Source organism: Oncorhynchus mykiss, chromosome 17, assembly GCF_057628025.1.
Source record: "Oncorhynchus mykiss isolate SJ-2025 chromosome 17, ASM5762802v1, whole genome shotgun sequence".
NCBI lineage: Eukaryota > Metazoa > Chordata > Actinopteri > Salmoniformes > Salmonidae > Oncorhynchus > Oncorhynchus mykiss.
In genome coordinates, this window is record NC_143038.1 from 797,137 (window position 1) to 818,766 (window position 21,630).

Genomic DNA, 21,630 nt, shown 5'->3' on the forward strand with positions numbered 1-21,630 from the left:
GCTATTATCTGATAGCATGCAACACCCCAATATACCTGAAGGGGACGTAAACAAAATAATTAGCGTAGCCGGCGCTACACAAAAACGCAGAAATAAAATATAAAACATTCATTACCTTTGATGATATTCTTTGTTGGCACTCCTATATGTCCCATAAACATCACAAATTGGTATTTTTCCCGATTAAATCCGTCCATGTATGCCCAAAATATCCATTTGTATAGCCTGTCTAGTTCAGGAAAAAAGCTCTCTTCTAACGCAACGTCATTTTTAAAAATTATTTAAGTTGCCTATATTCTTTGACAAAACACTTCAACCTACTTTTGTAACCCAACTTTAGGTATTTGTAAACGTTAATAAGCGATCAAATTGATCACTGGGCGATCTGTATTCAATAGCAGCTACTCAAGAAAAAATGTCCATTTTTCAATCTTCCAAAATCAATTGTTGTAGGCTGGATGGAATGACGGATCTATTGGTCATGTCTCAAAGGATTTTTGTCAATGAAAATGACGTTTTTGGCGACATCGTGTGGAAGCTGTAGGAATTGCATCCGTGTCCATATTAAATTTGGTGTCCTTTAAACAATACAAGTGGCGCATGGATACTGTTTCAGCTTTCAGTGACCAATTTCTTGCGCTTTTCGATGAAACACACGCTCTGTTATAGTCACAGCCGTGATTTAACCAGTTTTAGAAACTTCAGAGTGTTTTCTATCCACACATACTAATCATGCATATACTATATTCCTGGCATGAGTAGCAGGACGCTGAAATGTTGCGCGATTTTTAACAGAATGTTCGAAAAAGGAGGGGGTAGAATGAAGAGGTTAACATTAGAATCCTCCTCCCGAAGTTTGTTGTATGCACTGCTTTAGCACACACTGCTAACCCGGATGTCCTAGCCGTGTCTGAATCCTGGCTTAGGAAGTCCACCCAAAACCCTGAAATGTCCAACTATAACATTTTCCGACAAGATAGACCTGCCCAAGGGGGCGGTGTTGCAATCTACTGCAGAGAGCCTGCCGAGTTTTGTCTTACTATCCAGGTCTGTACCCTAACAATTCAAACTTCTACTTCTAAAAATCCATCTTTCCAGAAACACGTCTCTCACTGTTGCCGCTTGCTATAGACCACCCTCTGCCCCCAGCTGTGCCCTGGACATCACATGTGAATTGTTTGCCCACCATCGATCTTCAGAGTTCGTGCTGCTAGGTGACCTGAACTGGGATATGCTTAACACACCGGCCATCCTACAATCTAAGCTTGATGCCCTCAATCTCACACACATTATCAATGAACCCACGAGGTACAACACAAATCCGTAAACACGGGCACATAGATATCATCCGAACCAACTTGCTCTCCAAATACCTCTGCTGTTTTCAACCAAGATCTCAGCGATCACTGCCTCATTGCCTGCGCTTCCGTAATGGGTCTGTGGTCAAACTACCACCCCGCATCACTGTCAAACGCTCCCTTAAACACTTCAGCGAGCAGGCCTTTCTAATCGACCTGGCCCGGGTATCCAGGAAGGATATTGACCTCATCCCATCTGTAGAGGATTCCTGGTTATTCTTGAAAAGTGCCTTCCTCACCATCTTAAATAAGCATGCATCATTAAAAAACAATTAGAACCAGGAACAGATAATAGCCCTTGGTTCTCTCCAGACCTGACTGCCCTTGACCAGCACAAAAACATCCTGTGGCGTACTGCATTAGCATCGAACAGCCCCCGTGATGTGCAACTTTTCAGGGAAGTTAGGAACAAATATACACAGGCAATTAGGATAGCCAAGGCTAGCTTTTTCAAGCAGAAATTTGCATTCTGTAGCACAAACTTTAAAAAGTTCTGGGACACACTGTAAAGTCCATGGCGAATAAGAGCACCTCCTCCCAGCTGCCCACTGCACTGCGGCTAGGAAACACTGTTACCACCGATAAATCCACTATAATTGAGAATTTCAATAAGCATTTCTCTACGGCTTGCCATGCTTTCCACCTGGCTACCCCTACCCCAGTCAATAGCCCTGCGCTCCCCACAGCAACTCGCCCAAACCTCCCCCACTTCTCCACCCAAATCCAGATAGCTGATGTTCTGAAAGAGCTGCGAAATCTGGACACCTACAAATCAGCTGGGCTGGACAGTCTGGACCCTCTCTTTCTACAATTATCTGCTGAAATTGTTGCAACCCCCATTACTAGCCTGTTCAACCTCTCTTTCGTATCGTCTGAGATTCCCATAGATTGGAAAGCTGCCACGGTCATCCCCTTTTTCAAAGAGGGAGACACTCTAGACCCAAACTGCTACAGACCCATATCTATTCTACCCTGCCTTTCTAAGGTCTTCAAAGCCAAGTTAACATACAGATTCCCGACCATTTCGAATCCCACCATACCTTCTCCGCTATGCAATCTGGTTTCAGAGCTGGTCATGGGTGCACCCCAGCCACGCTCAAGGTCCTAAACCATATCACCGCCATCGATAAGAGACATTACTGTGCAGCCCTATTCATTGACCTGGCCAAGGCTTTTGACTCTGTCAATCACAACATTCTTATTGGCAGACTCAACAGCCTTGGTTTCTCAAATGATTGCCTCACCTGGTTCACCAACTACTTCTCTGACAGAGTTCAGTATGTCAAATCGGAGGACCTGTTGTCCGGACCTCTGGCAGTCTCAATGGGGGTTCCACAGGGTTCAGTTCTCGGGCCGACTCCTCTCACACCCCAAACTGTATTCATCAATGACGTCGCTCTTGATGCTGGTGATTCTTTGATCTGCCTCTACGCAGACGGACACCATTCTGTATGCCTCTGGCCTTTCTTTGGACACTGTCAACTAACCTCCAGATGAGCTTCAATGCCATCCAACTGCTCTTAAATGCAAGTAAAACTAAATGCATGCTCTTCAACCGCTGCCCGCCCGCCCAGCATCACTACTCTGGACGGTTCTGACTTAGAATATGTGGACAACTGCAAATACCTAGGTGTCTGGTTAGACTGTAAACTCTCCTTCCAGACTCATATTAAACATCTCCAATCCAAAATGAAATCTAGAATCGGCTTCCTATTTCGCAACAAAGCATCCATCACTCATGCTGCCAAACATACCCTTGTAAAACTGACCATCCTACCAATCCTCGACTTTGGCGATGTCATTTACAAAATAGCATCCAACACTCTACTCAACAAATTGGATGCAGTCTATCACAGTGCCATCCGTTTTGTCACCAAAGCCCCATACACCACCCACCACTGCGACCTGTACACTCTCGTTGGCTGGCCCTCGCTTCATACTCGTCGCCACAACCCCTGGCTCCAGGTCATCTACAAGTCTCTGCTAGGTTAAGCCCAGCCTTCTCTCAGCTCACTGGTCACCATAGCAGCACACACTCCAGAAGGTACAGTGGGGCAAAAAAAGTATTTAGTCAGCCACCAATTGTGCAAGTTCTCCCACTTAAAAGGATGAGAGAGGCCTGTAATTTTCATCATAGGTACACTTCAACTATGACAGACAAATTGAGAAGAAAAAAATTCCAGAAAATCCCATTGTAGGATTTTTAATGACTTTATTTGCAAATTATGGTGGAAAATAAGTATTTGGTCAACTACAAACAAGCAAGATTTCTGGCTCTCTTGAAACTAGGGGGCACTAGTTTCATTTAAAAAAAATAACGTTCCCAAAGTAAATGGGCTATTTTTCAGGACCAGATAATAGAATATGCGTATAATTGACAGCTTAGGATAGAAAACACTCTACAGTTTCCAAAGCTGTAAAAATATTGTCTGAGTATAACAGAACTGATATTGCAGGCGAAAGCCTGAGAAAAATCCAATCAGGAAGTGACTCTTATTTAGAAACCTCTGCGTTCCTATGCGTCCCTATTGAGCAGTGAAAGGGATATCAACCAGATTCCTTTTTCTATGGCTTCCCTGATGTGTCTAGTGTCACAACACATAGTTTCAGGCTTTTATTTTGAAAAATGAGCGTGAGCGACAACATTGTAAGTGGTCACCTGGTGACTCTCAGAGTGTTTTGTGCGTAATAGACAAATGCGGCCATTGTTTCGCTCCTACTAAGAAGCCAACTGACCCGGTTGATATATTATCGAATAGATATTTGAAAAACACCTTGAGGATTGATTATAAAAAACGTTTGCCATGTTTCTGTCGATATTATGGATCTAATTTTGAAATATTTTTCGGCGTTGTCGTGACCGCAATTTCCGGTTGATTTCTCAGTCAAACGTGAAGAACAAACGGAGCTATTCCGGCTACAAAAATAATCTTTATGGAAAAAAGGAACATTTGCTATTTAACTGGGAGTCTCGTGAGTGAAAACATCCGAAGCTCATCAAAGGTAAACAATTTAATTTGATTGCTTTTCTGATTTTCGTGACCAAGCTGCCTGCTGCTAGCTAGGCATAATGCTATGCTAGGCTATCGATAAACTTATACAAATGCTTGTCTTGCTTTGGCTGTAAAGCATAATTTCAAAATCGGAGATGACAGGGTGATTAACAAAATGCTAAGCTGTGTTTCAATATATTTCACTTGTGATTTCATGAATAGGAATATTTTCTAGTAATATTTTTTGTCTGTTGCGTTATGCTAATTAGTGTCAGTTGATGACAATTCTCCCGGATCCGGGAGCGGTAGTTCCAAGAGGTTTAAGAGGCTCCTCCGTCCTCCACTCGTTACCTGTATTAATGGCACCTGTTTGAACTTATCAGTATAAAAGACACCTGTCCACAACCTCAAACTGTCACACTCCAATCTCCACTATGGCCAAGACCAAAGAGCTGTCAAAAGACACAAGAAACAAAATTGTAGACCTGCACCAGGCTGGGAAGACTGCGTCTGCAATAGGTAAGCAGCTTGATTTGAAGAAATCAACTGTGGGAGCAATTATTAGGAAATGGAAGACATACAAGACCACTGATAATCTCCCTCGATCTGGGGCTCCACGCAAGATCTCACCCGTGGGGTCAAAATGATCACAAGAACGGTGAGCAAAAATCTCAGAACCACACGGGGGGGCCTAGTGAATGACCTGCAGCGAGCTGGGACCAAAGTAACAAAGCCTACCATCAGTAACACACTACGCCGCCAGGGACTGAAATCCTGCAGTGCCAGACGTGTCCCCCTGCTTAAGCAGGGGTTAGCTAACACACTGTGCCATTGGAACACAGGAGTAATGGTTGCTGATAATGGGTCTCTGTACGCCTATGTAGATATTCCATAAAAAATCAGCCGTTTCCAGCTACAATAGTCATTTACAACATTAACAATGTCTACACTGCATTTCTTATCAATTTGACAATATTTTAATGGACAAAAACAAAGACATTTCTAAGTGACAAACTTTTGAGCGGTGTATTACTTTACTTAGATTTGTGTGTATTTGGTAGCTGTTGTGGAATTGTTAGATATTGCTGCACTGTTGGAACTAGAAGCACAAGCATTTTGCTACACTCAAAATAACATCTGCTAACCATTTGTATGTGACCAATAACATTTTTATTTGATTATTTACGACTAGGAAACTCTGGTATGAACTCTGGGCCCTGATCTTTCCCACCTGCTTAACTCTGATGCCACGCACCACTGAAAATGGCAACAAAAATTGTTCCTTCCGAGCTCAAAGCACGTGAACTCTCCAAGTAGACATGTCGTTCCTCCGATCACTCCGACATGACGTGAACGTGGCAGTAGCCATAGCCTGGTCCCAGATATATTGGTCTTGTCTTGCCCCTTTCTATGGTCCCTAAACAGATCTGGAACCAGGAACCACTTAGCCAGCCTCCCCTGTGCCTAGTACAGCTCTACTACACCAATGTCTGATGCTGCCTCTGTGTCAAACACCAAGCCAGTGCTTAAGTTTTTACTGGGCTTAATTCACTGGCTTAATTGCCCAATGAATTAATGAGAGGTGAGAACCTCCGTAGCCTTTCCTTACAACGCCTGGTCTTTGTTTCTAACGGGATGATACATTTCTAACAGCGCGCCAGTGTCCTTGGAGGACAATTTAAAAACATCTCCACCAACAGCACTGCAGACTCATAACTGCTCTCTTTTTGTACAATGGGCTGCACATGTGACAAGCTGGTTGCCTATTGGCTTGAGTCTGTTTTTTTTTTTTTAAGGACATTAGATATCTGTTGGCAGCATTATTCAGTTGCAAGCTCTGTGCATAGAATTAGAACTAGAATTCTAGTTGTGACGAACTGCTATGGACTAATATTGAGTTAACATTCTCATCTTCTACTCAATCACTGTCCTTAGGGGATTCTACAGTTGATTATAACAGTGTGTGTGTAGATTGCTAGGGATTGTTTACCTAAGCCTCAGTGACACTGCTCTTATGTGGTTTCACAGGAAACCAATAGGAAACCATCCATTCTTCAGTCTCTGTTGTCTAATAAGGGGTACTGCCTGTCTGTAACCTCAACACAGAGAGGGGGTCTTAACAGTGTTTATAGTTGTGTGTTTACATGGAGACCAGTCCGCTGAGAGAACCTGTAGGAGTTTGGTATGGGTGTGAGATTGAGAAACTCAGTGGTGATTAGTTTGGTGTGTGACGTAGAGGGGATAGAGAGACTGAACGAGAGCATATTGGTTGTAGTTGAGTTGTTTCAGAGAGATGGAGAGGGGCATGGAGAAAGTGTCTCTTCATGGTGATGGTCTTTGTTGTGGTCTGTTGACTGCATTTTACTTGGTTGTAAATCTCCTTTCTGGGTGTGTGATCTTCCTCTTTCCTTGGCTCTTTGCCGTACCATTGGGCAGTAAATCACTTCATCAGATGCAGAATAAGGGGGTGCGTGTGAAAGGAGGAATAGGGAAGACAGGGAGGGATTAGGGAAGACAGGGAGGGATAAGGTTATCTATGTGTACGGCCAGACAAGCTGCATACACTCCTGTGTCTCTGTCGCTCTCGTCTGACAGTGGAGTGGCAAGGCTCAAAGCAGAGCTGTGTGGAGTGTGTCAGAATGATGAGGAGGAGGAGGAGTGTCTGGAGTGCACGGCGGGCACTTTTCTTCAGTGCTCGTCTGTGTGGAGTGTCAGCGAGAGACAGAAAGATAGGCCCCAACCCACCTCCATCTATCTTCAGCTGTGTTTGTGTGTTTGAATTAAGCTGCTGGTTTCTGGTTGCCTCAGCTGGGCCTTTTTATCTGGTCTGCTGGAGCGCTGTCAACGGCCTGGGGGGGACTGTTCCCCGGGGGATGGATGGATGGAGGGAGGGAGGGTGTTTCTGCCACCTGCCGTGGTCTAAGCCTGCCTGCTGCATGGGATCAGAGGGGGAGAGATGTAGGGGTCTCTGTCTGGCTTCTCCATGCTGTGGAAGGGGGAATTAGGAAAGTGATAGCTGGGGTGATTGTAGATGGAGAGGAAGAGATGAAGGGGTACTGGGGGAGAAAGTGGGAAGGAAGAGGAGGGATGCAGCCAAGGCCCTCTGGCTCCTCAGCCTGTAGCTCAAACTCTGGCAGTAGGGTTGTGGTGTGGGGCTATGGCTGAGCTGTGTTGGCACTAGCAGGGTTGTGGTGGGACCAAGTTGGCAGAGCTATAATGGCACCATGTACGAGCTGTGACTGGCATAGACCTCACTGGGAGATCTGCTTGTTGACAAATTGGTGCAGAATTGGAGAAGACAAATTGATGCTGGGAGCATTTTCCATGTTTTGAGATTTGGGTTTGTGTGCTTGGCTTGTTGAAATGGAATTGACACTTGATACATTTTAACTGAAGTTCTTATCCAGAGCGACTTAGTTATTTACATGGACAGTGTTTTTAAATGCTTCCTGACATTTTCTCCCCTCTCCCATTCTCTCCTTCTCCTCTCTCCTTTTTGTTCTTTCAGTTGGGCCTGGGCAGTAACGGTGGCAGTCCGTTTGGTGGTCAGTATGGCCAGGGGGGGCCAGGGCAGGGGGTGAACCCCCAGCAGCTTCAGAACAAGGCAGCACCCCTTACCGCCGTCACCAGCGTGCCAAACCTGGTGAGTCCTTCTGTCCACACCTAGTCTGGCACCCTATTCCCTAAAGAGTGCACAACTTTTTTCAGGAGTGTTTCCTGTTCTCTCTGTATGTTATGTGCAAATGTCAAGGCTTTGCATTGATCCTGGGATCCTGTCACTGTAGTTAGGTGCAATTATTTTGAGGTAGAGGTTCTTTAACATATCCCCCCCCCTCTTTCCTCCACCCCTCCAGCTCCAGCAGCAGCCCGGGCAGCAGGTGCCCTCGGTGGGCATGGTCCCTGTGCCCGGCAGTGTATCCATCTCTGGCCCCACGGCCGACCCGGAGAAGCGCAAACTGATCCAACAGCAGCTGGTGCTCCTGCTCCACGCCCACAAGTGCCAGCGGCGCGAGCAAGCCAATGGGGAGGTGCGGGCCTGCGCCCTGCCACACTGCCGCACCATGAAGAATGTCCTCAACCACATGACCCACTGCCAGGCCGGCAAGTCCTGCCAGGGTCAGTACTGGGGGGGGGGGGGGGGGGGGGCAAGGTCTGGCACTGTGGCTAATGGAGGGTGGGGACACATCCTTGGTGTGGAGTAGCACCATGGCTGGGTTGTTGAGGCCAGAGTTTCTCTCTCCCCCTGTCTCATCACTCCTCCCTCCCTCCACTCGTCCTGTCTGATTTCTCTCCAAGTAACACAAAGGCCAGGCGCTCTCCTTCACTCCACAACGTTCACACCATGCATCTTTGCCTAATCTGGTCACGCCACTGGGGATTTCCAGTTCTACACCTCGAATGCTACTTTCCCACTCTCTCCCCTTTTCTCTTTCCCTCTCAATCCTTTCTCCTTCTTTCCCTTCATTCTCTAGTTGTATTTTCTCTTTCATGGCTTTAATGGAAAATTCCCCTCCAGCCTCCCTCTCATTTATGTCTGGCCTGGTATGCTGTCTGGTTGAAGTGTCATATGAAGCCAAACACTTGTGCATGCCAAGTCGTTGGTTCTTCGTGTCTCTGCCAGCTCATTTCCTTCGGCTACCCACCACCCAAATAATCAGCACGAACGTTCCTCTTCAGAGTAATTGTTCCTTTTTCTCAGATCTAATGTAAATAGATTTGTATTTTCTTAGGTGATTCTGGTGCTTGGATTGGCTTGTTTTGAGAATTCACAGAATCTAAGCAAACTATTGCTAAGCTCTTATTATGAGGGGTTGTGTATTGAGTCTGTAAGAAATTCATTTTGAGATATATTTGAGGGTTTTATTATTAATGCTCAAACAGTCTTGCCATGTTGGTGTATTCCCTAATAGTTATGCATTCATACTTCTCTACACCGCTTCAAGCAATTTATTCACTTAGCTGTCACTTTCATGTATACTTGCCTTTAGTTCTAGACTCCCTCTTCTCCTACCCCAGGGCTTGCCCAGGGCTTTCCCAGGGCTAGAGGCAGCAGCAGGCACATCAGTCGGGGTCATCTTCAGTTGGGCGAAAACGTTTCAAAGCATTCTGAAATGCTTCTTGAATTTGTCCAATAATAATTGCCAGATTCTAGTTTACCGTTGCAAAATGTTTTGCTATTGTGTGCCCTACTGACAGGATCCAGGGCTCTCTGTTAGCCAACTTGGGTTCTCTGCTCTGGAGAATAGAGGGAACCCAATATGTCTGCTACAAAACCAGGAGAAACATGTTTTGTTGTTTCTTGTTCTCTCCCTAATGAGGCCAATGACGAGGTGCAGATTTTGCCCAATTATTTTTTTCTTCTGTTGAACAGGGCCCTGGGACTCTATATTAGCCAGTTAGCCAACACTGCCAGGAGAAACCCAATCTGGCAGGTACAGATTCCAGAACCAAAAAGAACACATTGTTTTGGTTGTGGTTCTCTTCTTCTGCCTCCCAAGGCCAAATGTAGTAGACTCTTCCCAGTCTGAATTATCCCTGTGAGAAGCCTGGTATGATAACCAGGCCTTTGGGGAGTCTCTGGTTTCTCCTCAATTTATTGTTCTGCCTCGGTGTTATAACAAGCCAAGACTTATTGTTTAAGGCCTTGCTGCTCTCTGTGTTGCTTTGGATGCTGTTGGCACGAATACACTCTTGCTCTCTTAAAGTGCATTTTGTACTCATGTCAGAGATATTATAGGCTCCTCTTCCTGGTCAATGTAAAATATGAAAATCTGGGGTTATATAAATATTGGCTGTTGCTTTTTGTTTTGAGAGCCAGTGGTGGTTGTCTAACTTTGTGTTCCTTGTGCTCTTCAGTATACCGTCTGTAGTTGCTCACTGAACACACAGATGGTGCCTTACTGTGTGGCCTCCAGGTTGCGAGCTCTAACCCAACTCGGCTAATTTGGGATTATTTTGGCATTTATTTGTACTTTATTTTCACAATGTATCCGCTATCAGTTCTTAAAACCGACAATAACTTTTGAACATCAGATCGTCAGTTACTTATTAAGCCAAATCCAGCTTCAACTTCGACTAATCTGCCCTGGACTCTCTGTAATTCCGACCCAATTTTCTGGGTATCCAAGTGAAAACACTGGCGTTCGAGACGAGAGGGGGAGTATTTGCGCGATTAAGGCAAAGGGAAAACTGGCCCCCTCTTCCCTCCATTCTACTGGCCACTTGATAATAAGATTGATGATTGACGACCGCAATCATCAATCTCTGCTGTTATCGTGACTGTTGTATAGATTCCACCTCAGAACAAGAAAAATAACACGCTGGAACTTAACGAACTATGCGAGGCTATAAACAAGCAGGAAAACTTGCACCCAGAGGCTGCTTTCCTTGTTGCCGGCGCTGTTTATCTTTTAGTTTGCATCATTAACCTCTACAGGACCGGTGTCCTGACAATAGTTCCTCAACGTAGCCTATTTGAAAAAGCTTTCCAGCTCTCTTCCTTTCGATAACCACTCCGAATTAAATGGGGAAAAAATGTCATGCTCTGATCCGGTAGAAAATCCATACCTGATTTACTTCTTATCTCTTGCACAAAATAGCCTTCAGCTGTGTCTGTCCGGAGTTCACTGGGACGGAAACTCTGAGGGCCCAGAGTATTTTATGCAAGTTTGCTAGCACAAGCTTCTTCCGGAACAAGTTAATAGTTGATAGCTTGTCTGCAAGGAACTTCAAACATTGTATGCGTAGCCAATGTGTTTTTTTAGGATATGTATTTTTATCATGATATTTTCTACCTCCGCGCTGCAATGATTTTATTTGTTGGCTTTTTATGTAGGCTATTTTTACATATTCTCATGTGGAAAAGCCTACGTAGGACACAACGAAAAGACAATTGCAACAACGTATAGCTGAACACCACAGCTCAATCAGGTGTAAGAACATTGACTATCCAGTAGCAGCTCACTTTGTTGAAGCTAACCATCCAATCTGCTCCCTCAAATACACAGGCATTGAGCATGTTGCTCTACCAAGGAGGGGAGGTAACATGGAGATCCTACTACTACTAAGGGAGGCTTACTGGATATCCTATCTAAAAACTTTGGCCCCCTAGTGGTCTGAATATTTACTTTGCTCTCAGTCCCATCTTATGAACAAGTTTTTTATGAATTGATATATTCTTTCTACAACTTATTAGCATACGCCTAATATGTTCCCCCTGTTGATGCTTATTATGCATTAAGGTTGAACCAAAAGACTACATGTAACAAATATAAATAAAATAGGAAACCATTAAATATGTGACATTGAATTAAACAATAATGTATGTTGATGCTAATATTATGGACACTATTCAATTGCTTGCATATGATAACAATAGCCTAATATTTAATATGCCATAAACTATTGATTTTTAACAGTTTCACTCAATTAATTCTAATTAACTCTAATAATTGACTCAACCCTCACACCCCCCCCCTGTGATTGGTTGCACTAATTGCACTGTTTGTCTACATAACCTGGTTCAAGTATTCATGACATTACCCTGAAGGCACAGTGATGCCGAAATGTTGATGATTTACCCTATACATTATATATGTAGTGTGCGACTCTATCTTATAGTTTATTCGCCTTCAGTCAGCACAAATAATTTTTTTGTTTAGATAGAATTATGATTAACCACATGACGTTGATTTAGACATTTGAAAACGTTATAACTGAAATGAAACTGTTCTTTGAAAATGTGCAGATAAAAATCATAACTGACAAGCAGAGCAGTGGAAATGGTACGCCAACTTATCACTCCAAATGGAAAAGGTTGCCGACCTTCGGTGTAGCCTATTACCGGCAACTTTAGGAACGTAATGATAGAATCTGCCAAGGCCACCGGGGGAGGAGGGGGTCAAGAACAGGTTATTTCTTCTGGTTAGGCTATATTGATCTCTGGCTCCCTCTTTTTAGTAATTTGTCATTTTTAATCGCAGTGCTTAAAGCATCAGACAAGCTCGGTAGCCAACATATATATATTTGATTTTATTCAAACAGTGCATTCAGAAAGTATTCAGACCCCTTCATCTTTTCTACATTTTGTTACATTATAGCCTCATTCTAAAATGAATGAATCAAATTAAAACGGATACCTTATTTACACAAGTATTCAGACCCTTTGCTATGAGACTCGAAATTGAGCTCAGGTGCATTCTGTTAACATTGATCATCCTTGATGTTCCTAAAACTTGATTGGAGTCCACTTGTGGCAAATTCAATTGATTGAACACGAGAAAGGCACACCTGTCTTTATAAAGGTCCCACAGTTGACAGTGCATGTCAGAGCAAAAACCAAGCCATGAGGTTGAAGGAATTGTCTGTAGAGCTCAGAGACAGGATTGTGTCAAGGCACAGATCTGGGGAAGGGTACCAAAACATTTCTGCTCCATTGAAGGTCCCCAAGAACACAGTGGCCTCCATCATTCTTCAATGGAGAAAACCACCAAGACTCTTCCTAGAGCTGGCTGCCCAGCCAAACTTAGCAATCAGGGGAGAAGTGCCTTGGTCAGGGATGTGACCAAGGACTCAATGCTCACTCTAACAGAGTTCCTCTGTGGTGATGGGAGAACCTTCCAGAAGAACACCCATCTCTGCAGCACTCCACCAATCAGGTCTTTATGGTAGAGTGGTCAGACAGAAGTCACTCATCAGTGAAAGGCACAAGACAGCCCGCTTGAAGTTTGCAAAAAGGCACCTGAAGACTCTCTGACCATGAGAGCTGTGGGGAGGTTTTTCAGCGACCGGTACTGGGAGACTAGTCAGGATCGAGGGAAAGATGAACAGAGCAAAGTACAAAGAGATCCTTGATGAAACCCTGCTCCAGACCACTCAGGACCTCAGACTGGGGTGAAGGTTCATCTTCCAACAAGACAACAACCCTAGGCACACTCCCAAGACAACGCAGGAGTGGTTTCGGAACAAGTCTCTGAATGTCCTTGAGTGGCCCAGCCAGAGCCCGGACTTGAACCCGATTGAACATCTCTGGAGAGACCTGAAAATGGCTGTGCAGTGATGCTCCCCATCCAACCTGACAGAGCTCGAGGGGATCTGCAGAGAAGAATGGGGGAGACTCCCCAAATACAGGTGTGCCAAGCTTGTAGCATCATACCCAAGAAGACTCCAGGCTTTAATCACTGCCACAGGTGCTTTCACAAGGAGCTGAGTAAAGGGTCTGAATTTTTTCCCCCACCATTTCTAAAAAATCAGTTCTTTGTCATTATGGGGTATAGTGTGTAGATTGAGGAAACAATTATATTTGATCATTTTTAAATAAAGGTATTACCTTTTTTACAAATCGGCAAATCGGCGCCAAAAAATACAGATTTCCGATTGTTATGAAAACTTGAAATCTGCCCTAATTAATCGGCCATTCCGATTAATCGGTCGACCTCTAGTGTGTATATATACATACATACACACATACACACAAACACATATAGATATATAGAGTCTTGTGATCGTACATGGAAACAGTGCCCCCCCAAAAATCATAACACGAGTCAACCCAGATAGTCCATGTAGCCATTTTGTTAGCTATTTAGAAGCTGTTCAGTAGCCTGTTGGTGTCAGACCTGATGCACCAGTACCGTAAACAAAGGGAACAGTCTAAGGCTTGTGTGGTTGGAATCTAGGGCTGTCACCGACAAAGAAACATTGGTTGACCAAGAGTCATCTGTTCTTCATTTGCTGACATTTTTAAACATGTATTTATCCATATATATTGTATTCAGAAGTTACAGCCTTATTTTAACTAGGCAAGTCAGTTACGAACACATTCTTATTTTCAATGATGGCCTAGGAATGGTGGGTTAACTGCTTTGTTCAGGAGCAGAACGACAGATTTTCACCTTGTCAGCTCGGGGGACCCAATCTTGCAACCTTACAGTTAACTAGTCTAACGCAATAACGACCTGCCTCTCTCTCGTTGCACTCCACAAGGAGACTGCCTGTTATGCGAATGCAGTAAGCCAAGGTAAGTTGCTAGCTAGCATTAAACTTATCTTATAAAAAAACGATCAATCATAATCACTTACTACACATGGTTGATGATATTACTAGATATTATCTAGCGTGTCCTTGATATAATCTGACTGAGCATACAAGTACAGTGCCTTGCGAAAGTATTCGGCCCCCTTGAACTTTGTGACATTTTGCCACATTTCAGGCTTCAAACATAAAGATAAAAACTGTATTTTTTTGTGAAGAATCAACAACAAGTGGGACACAATCATGAAGTGGAACGACATTTATTGGATATTTCAAACTTTTTTAACAAATCAAAAACTGAAAAATTGGGCGTGCAAAATTATTCAGCCCCTTTACTTTCAGTGCAGCAAACTCTCTCCAGAAGTTCAGTGAGGATCTCTGAATGATCCAATGTTGACCTAAATGACTAATGATGATAAATACAATCCATCTGTGTGTAATCAAGTCTCCGTATAAATGCACCTGCACTGTGATAGTCTCAGAGGTCCGTCAAAAGCGCAGAGAGCATCATGAAGAACAAGGAACACACCAGGCAGGTCCGAGATACTGTTGTGAAGAAGTTTAAAGCCGGATTTGGATACAAACAGATTTCCCAAGCTTTAAACATCCCAAGGAGCACTGTGCAAGCGATAATATTGAAATGGAAGGAGTATCAGACCACTGCAAATCTACCAAGACCTGGCCGTCCCTCTAAACTTTCAGCTCATACAAGGAGAAGACTGATCAGAGATGCAGCCAAGAGGCCCATGATCACTCTGGATGAACTGCAGAGATCTACAGCTGAGGTGGGAGACTCTGTCCATAGGACAACAATCAGTCGTATATTGCACACATCTGGCCTTTATGGAAGAGTGGCAAGAAGAAAGCCATTTCTTAAAGATATCCATAAAAAGTGTCGTTTAAAGTTTGCCACAAGCCACCTGGGAGACACACCAAACATGTGGAAGAAGGTGCTCTGGTCAGATGAAACCAAAATTGAACTTTCGTTCGTCTAATTTCTGCCCTGCTAGAGTTGCCCCGGTCAACTGTAAGTGCTGTGAAGTGGAAACGTCTAGGAGCAACAGCGGCTCAGCGTTAGTGGTAGGCCACAGAACGGGACCGCCAAGTGCTGAAACGTGTAGCGTGTAAAAATTCGGTCCTTGCAACACCGAATTCCAAACTGCCTCTGGACGCAAAGTCCGCACAAGAACTCATCGGGAGCTTCATGAAACGGGTTTCCATTGCCGAGCAGCTGCACACAAGCCTTGGATCACCATGCCCAATACCATGTGTTGGCTGAAGTGGTATAAAGCTTGCCACCATTGGACTCTGGAGCAGTGGAAACGCGTTCTCTGGAGTGATGAATCATGCCTCACCATCTGGCAGTCCGACAGACAAATCTGGGTTTGTTGAATGCCAGGAGAACGCTACCGGCCAGAATGCATAGAGCCAACTAAAGTTTGGTAGAGGAAGAATAATGTTCTGGGGCTTTTTTTTTTTTATTGTTCGGTCTAGGCCCCTTAGTTGCAGTGAAGGGAAATCTTAACGCTACAGCATACAATGACATTCTAGACGATTCTGTGCTTCCAACTTTTTGGCAATAGTTTGGGGAAGGCTTTTCCCTGTTTCAGCATGACATTGTCCCTGTGCACAAAGCGAGGTCCATACAGAAATGGTTTGTTGAGTTCGGTGTGGAAGAACTTGACTGCCTGCACAGAGCCCTGACCTCAACCCCACCGAACACCTTTGGGATGAATTGGAAAGCCGACTGCACGCCTGGACAAATCGGCCAAAATCAGTGCCCGACCTCACTAATGCTGTTGCGGATGAATTGAGTCCCCGCTGCAGTGTTCGAACATCTTCTGGGAAGGCTTTCCACTATAGTGGAGGCTGTTACAGCAGCAAAGGGGGAACCAACTCCATATTAATGCCCGTGATTTTGGAATAAGATGTTCGAAGAGCAATACTTTTGGTAATGTGGCGTACTTCTCATGTGTTTATTTCATTTTATTCTACCTTGTTATTTTTTAGCATTATATTGATTACTGCATTGTTGGGTTTAGTGCAAGAAAGGCATTTCACTGTATTAAACCTGTGTTACAGGTGGTGTAACGCTGTGTTCCCTCTGCTCTTCCTTTCCCCTCTGTAGTGGCTCACTGTGCGTCATCCAGACAGATCATCTCACACTGGAAGAACTGTACGCGGCACGACTGTCCTGTCTGCCTGCCGCTAAAGAACGCCAGTGACAAGAAGAACCAGCAACGTGAGTAGTACCCACACACACTGATCTAGGATCCGTTTACTGACTCCCCATATATCAACCATTTAGGGTGAAAACCCGAAACTTAGATCAGTGACTAGAAACCACCTCATCCTACTCAATGAGTACTTCATCATCCATAAGACACCGCCACCTGTAGATATCTATATACTAGCCGTGTGTTCCTCTAGCCTGGTCTTAGATATGTTTGTGCTGTCTTGCCAATGACCGTAGATCTAGGCAAGACGGCACAATCAGAACTGGGACCAGGCTAGAGTTCCACAGGGCTGGCTATGAACAGCTCGATGAGCAAGAGTGGACTCCTGCTGGGCTTGTAATCCGAGACGCAGGAGGGAGAGGAGGGGGATGGAGGGTGTGTGGCTGTCCTGCTGAGGGATTGGCTGGTGGGCTGATGATTCATTTAACCCCCCCCCCCCCCCCCCCCAGATGACTGCCTGCCTCCATGGATGTTTTTTTTCTCTTTCTCCTTTCTTGTTCTCTCACTCTGCTAATTGCTCCCTCTCTTTGCCTTACTCTGCTTTCTTGTTCTCTCACTCTGCTAATTGCTCCCTCTCTCTCCTTCTCTTTGCCTTACTCTGCTTACTTGTTTTTTTCCCTTTGCTCTTTTACTCCTTCTTTCTCTCTTGTTCTCTGCTTGCTCATTCTCTCTCCCTCTGCTCAGCTTCTTTCATCACTCTGTTCTTCAGAGAGTTTGTTTCTCTCTGCTTGATTCACATGCTGGAAAGCACAATGGCACCACTGACTTTACTCCTGCCAGTGTAAATAGCAAGCAACGTTTCAGTTTGTTCTCCTCTGATTTTCTTTTTGTCTTATGATGCGTCCCAAATTGCACCCTATTCCCTACATACACCAGGGCCCATAGTGCACTATAGGGAATAGGGTCCCATTTGGGACGCAGACTTAGAGTAGTATGTTGGCTGAACTCTATTTAATATGCAGATTTTACACATGTAATACCCCCTGAAGGAATTTCTACAGCTCTTGTGTGTCATAATGTGGTTAAACCACTAAGATTAGAACCATATCTGCTGTTTCACACGGCTATCTCATGGCAAGTAAAGTTCCAAGAATAAATATCAATCAGGTTATGAAAGCTTTGTGTGTGTGTGTGTGTATACATGAATGTGTGCCTACATGACCGTGTATATTTGTTTGATTACATTGTATAGGACTATAGCTAACAGCATATGTTTATCATAGTCAAATCAATCAATCAATGTTAACTAGAATCTCTCTTCCCCCCCCTCCAGCCTTGCTGAGTTCCCCCAACGCTGCCCTCCAGAACTCCCTGGCCTCTGTGGTCTCTGGCCCTCCCAGCTCTCCCTCCCTCAACACCCCCACCCCCATCGACCCCTCCTCCATGCAGAGGGCCTATGCTGCCCTGGGCCTGCCGTACAGCAACCAGACCCCCACCCCCGGTCAGACCCCCCCAGAGGGACAGAACGCTACCCAGGGGCAGCATCCACAGCTGATGAGACCCATCAATGCACTAGGTAAAGTATGGTTTCGTATAGCAGGGCTGTGTTCATTAGGATACTCCACAGAAGACATTTTGGAAATGTTTAGGAATGGAAAATGGGAATTAGTGTTTCTTATTGGACCAGTTCAGGTTTGAGTTTATTTTTATTTTTACAGGGACAGTGGACATTAATCAATGTTTCATTAAAAGTGCTGGTTTTAGCCAGCCGGCTAATTTTCAACCGCAGTCCCTGGGCAGGTTATTAAAAACAATTACAATATAGACAATCATTGAGCAGTGAGCACACGCAGAGCAACAATAGGACAAGCAAGACGTAGCATACAGACAGAGCAACATAGGACAAGCAAGACGTAGCATACAGACAGAGCAACATAGGACAAGCAAGACATAGCATACAGACAGAGCAACATAGGACAAGCAAGACGTAGCATACAGACAGAGCAACATAGGACAAGCAAGACGTAGCATACAGACAGAGCAACATAGGACAAGCAAGACGTAGCATACAGACAGAGCAACATAGGACAAGCAAGACGTAGCGTACAGACAGAGCAACAGAACAAAAAGCAGCAAGAAAAAATTCATTAAAGCAACAGTGTTTCCATACCTCACAAGCTACAGACAACATGGAAAGTGGCAATATACATCTAGGGATTATGATCACAAATCTGATTGACCTTTAGCCATGTATTCATACATTTTGTGAAAGTGTGATAGGTGGTGCAGTTATGTGTGTCTGATGGCAGTGTATTCCAGACATGGGAAGCTCTCACAGAGAAAGCGGATTTACTAAAGGTGGTTTTCCTTAAGGGAACTATACAGTCACCTCTCATGGCAGACCTTGTGGATCTGCTGCCATATGTTTGGGTTTTCTGTTTAACAAAACTACTGAGTGGAGGGGGAGCCAGGGCATTTAGGATCTTGAATACAAGACATGTGTCAGTGTATTGCACAAGATTTTCCCAACTCAGGAGCTCATGCTTGTGGAGGATGTGACAGTGATGATGGCTATTGGGCTTCTTATCAAGCACTTTGAGAGCCTGTTTGTAGACAGACTGAATAGGTTTTAATGTTGTACAGCAAGCTTGGGCCCAACTAGTCAAGCAGTATGTTAAGTGGGGGAGTATCGTAGATTTGAAGTACAGTTTTGCTACCTCTGTAGCCAAACAATTTCGTATTTGGTTATCTGAATGACCTTTTTCACATGCTTTTTAAAAGAGAGGTTGGAATCAAGTATGATGCCAAGGTACTTAAAATCAGATACCACCTGGAGCTTCTCCCCTGACACATAGACATCTGGTTCAGTACTTGTGCAGCTTGTTGTTTGCTCTTTGCATGCACATGTATCATCTGCATACATTTGAACTTCAGACCCAGTACAGACAGAAGGCAGGTCATTAATGTACAGGCTGAACATGAGGGGCCCCAGTATTGACCCTTGTGGCACGCCCACATCATAGCTAAGAGTGGGCGACAGCTCATCGCTCACTCTGACACACTGAGTTCTGCCTTCAAGGTATGATTTCATCCATCTCAAGGCATTGGGGGAAAAGTTGAACTTGGACCATTTTGTAATGAGAATGACAAAATCTCACAGTATCAAAAGCCTTCCTTAGGTCCAGAAACACAGCCCCAAGGTACTCCGTGTTTCAATCAATTTTCTGTTTGCTGCCTAATGAGCACGATCCCAGGTGTGTCAGTTTGGGAGAAGTGTTTGATTAAGAGATCATAGTTTAGTCAGTCTCCATTGGGCCTTGCTCAACAGGTTTTATTGTTTGGTTAACCGTCTAGTAACAGTTTCTACTTAATTTAACTGCGTAAACATTAAAGCGTGTGTGTGCTTCTGTCTTGTCTGACGAGACGTGTGTGTGTGTGTATAATACAATCTTAACTTGCGTCTAGACACACATACAGATTCTAACTTGCTGTGTCTCTCTTTCTCCAGGTAACCAGATGGCTCTGGGGGGCGGGACGATGGGCGTGGCCTCGTCAGATCAGACCAATCTGCACTCGGACTCTCTCAACGCCAACAAGTGAGTCTCGGCAAACATACATCATGTCTAGGAGCTGTGCCAAGGAATTGAATTATTGATCAAGTAGTTATTCAAAAAACTGTTGCTTTAGCTGAGAAATAGATTGTGACTGAAACATGAAAGTAGGCGTACAGCACGATCATGGATAATAAGTGAGTACATTTAGCTGTATTGAAAGATGTTTTCCCTTGTCCTAATCTCCCCTTCTCCTCCCCCTGTCAGTCAGCTGCTGTCCGACGGGTCAGTTGTTGGCTCCATGGGGGGTAGCCTGCCCACCGCCGCCCCCCTCTCAGCATCTGGAGTCAGGAAGAACTGGCATGAACACGTCACTCAGGACCTCCGCAACCACCTCGTCCACAAACTGTACGTCCAGATGGCTCCAGTGGGAAAACGACCATTGAAAACTGTTAAAATACTCTTATCTCAATGGAATAGTAAACACAAGTCTCTCAGAGCCGTGGTTCAGTTCCAAAGCAGTGGTTTTGTATTGGGACTCACCGGGAGCCTTTAGATTTATTGTCACCCACCACACAAACAACTTCCTAGTCACAACCACCCACATCCACTTATATCAGAAGCTCTGTAATGAGAAAGTCATGGTCTTAAGGTGACATAAGCAGTGAATCACTTGGAAAGAGACTCAAGAGTCCTTCCCATGTTCATTAGTTTGTTTATTCAATGCCTCTGCTCTCTCCCTCTACTTCTCTCTGTCCAGAGTACAAGCCATTTTCCCCACCCCAGATCCGGCAGCTCTAAAGGATAGGCGGATGGAGAACCTGGTGGCATACGCTAGGAAGGTCGAGGGGGACATGTACGAGTCTGCCAACAGCAGGGTACGACACACACACACACACACACAAGCTAGGAAGGTGGAGGGGGACATGTACGAATCTGCCAACAGCAGGGTACGACACACACACACACAAGCTAGGAAGGTGGCGGGGTACAGTGCATTCGGAAAGTATTCAGACCCCTTGACTTTTTCCACATTTTGTTACGTTACAGCCTTATTCTAAAATGGAGTAAGTTCAATAGCCCATAATTACAAAGCAAAAACAGATTTTTAGAAATGTTTTCAAATGTATTAAAAATTTAAAATAATCACATTTACATAAGTATTCAGACCCTTTACTCAGTACTTTGTTGAAGCACCTTTGACAGCGATTACAGCCTTGTCTTCTTGGGCATGACGCTACAGGCTTGGCAAACCTATATTTGGAGTTTCTCAACTTTTTTCACTGCAGAGCCACTTGAGCTCTGTCAGGTTGGATGGGGAGCGTTGCTGCACAGCCATTTTCAGGTCTCCAGAGATATTAGATCAGGTTCAAGTCTGGGCTCTGGTTGGGCCACTCAAGGGCATTCAGAGACTTGTCCCGTAGCCAGTCATGCATTGTCTTGGCTGTTTGCTTAGGGTTGTTGTCCTGTTTGGAAGGTGAACCTTCACCCCAGTCTGAGGTCCTGAGTGCTCTGGAGT

At 44.6% G+C, this 21,630-nt stretch overlaps 1 protein-coding gene across 7 annotated transcripts in view; it reads left to right on the forward strand.

Annotated features, from left to right (window-relative positions):
• Positions 1-21,630, forward strand: part of LOC110513526 (CREB-binding protein) — a 69,255-nt gene that overhangs the window by 24,917 nt on the left and 22,708 nt on the right. For 6 of the 7 annotated variants that reach the window (XM_090204345.1, XM_090204346.1, XM_090204349.1 and 3 more), the window contains exons 3-9: positions 7,860-7,994; positions 8,206-8,467; positions 16,512-16,625; positions 17,894-18,136; positions 20,069-20,156; positions 20,379-20,519; positions 20,872-20,989. In XM_090204345.1, the coding sequence (XP_090060471.1) occupies positions 7,860-7,994; positions 8,206-8,467; positions 16,512-16,625; positions 17,894-18,136; positions 20,069-20,156; positions 20,379-20,519; positions 20,872-20,989 (1,101 nt within the window). Of the gene's footprint in view, positions 1-7,859; positions 7,995-8,205; positions 8,468-16,511; positions 16,626-17,893; positions 18,137-20,068; positions 20,157-20,378; positions 20,520-20,871; positions 20,990-21,017; positions 21,062-21,630 lie in introns of those variants that run through there. The other variant, XM_090204353.1, reaches the window with a different exon arrangement.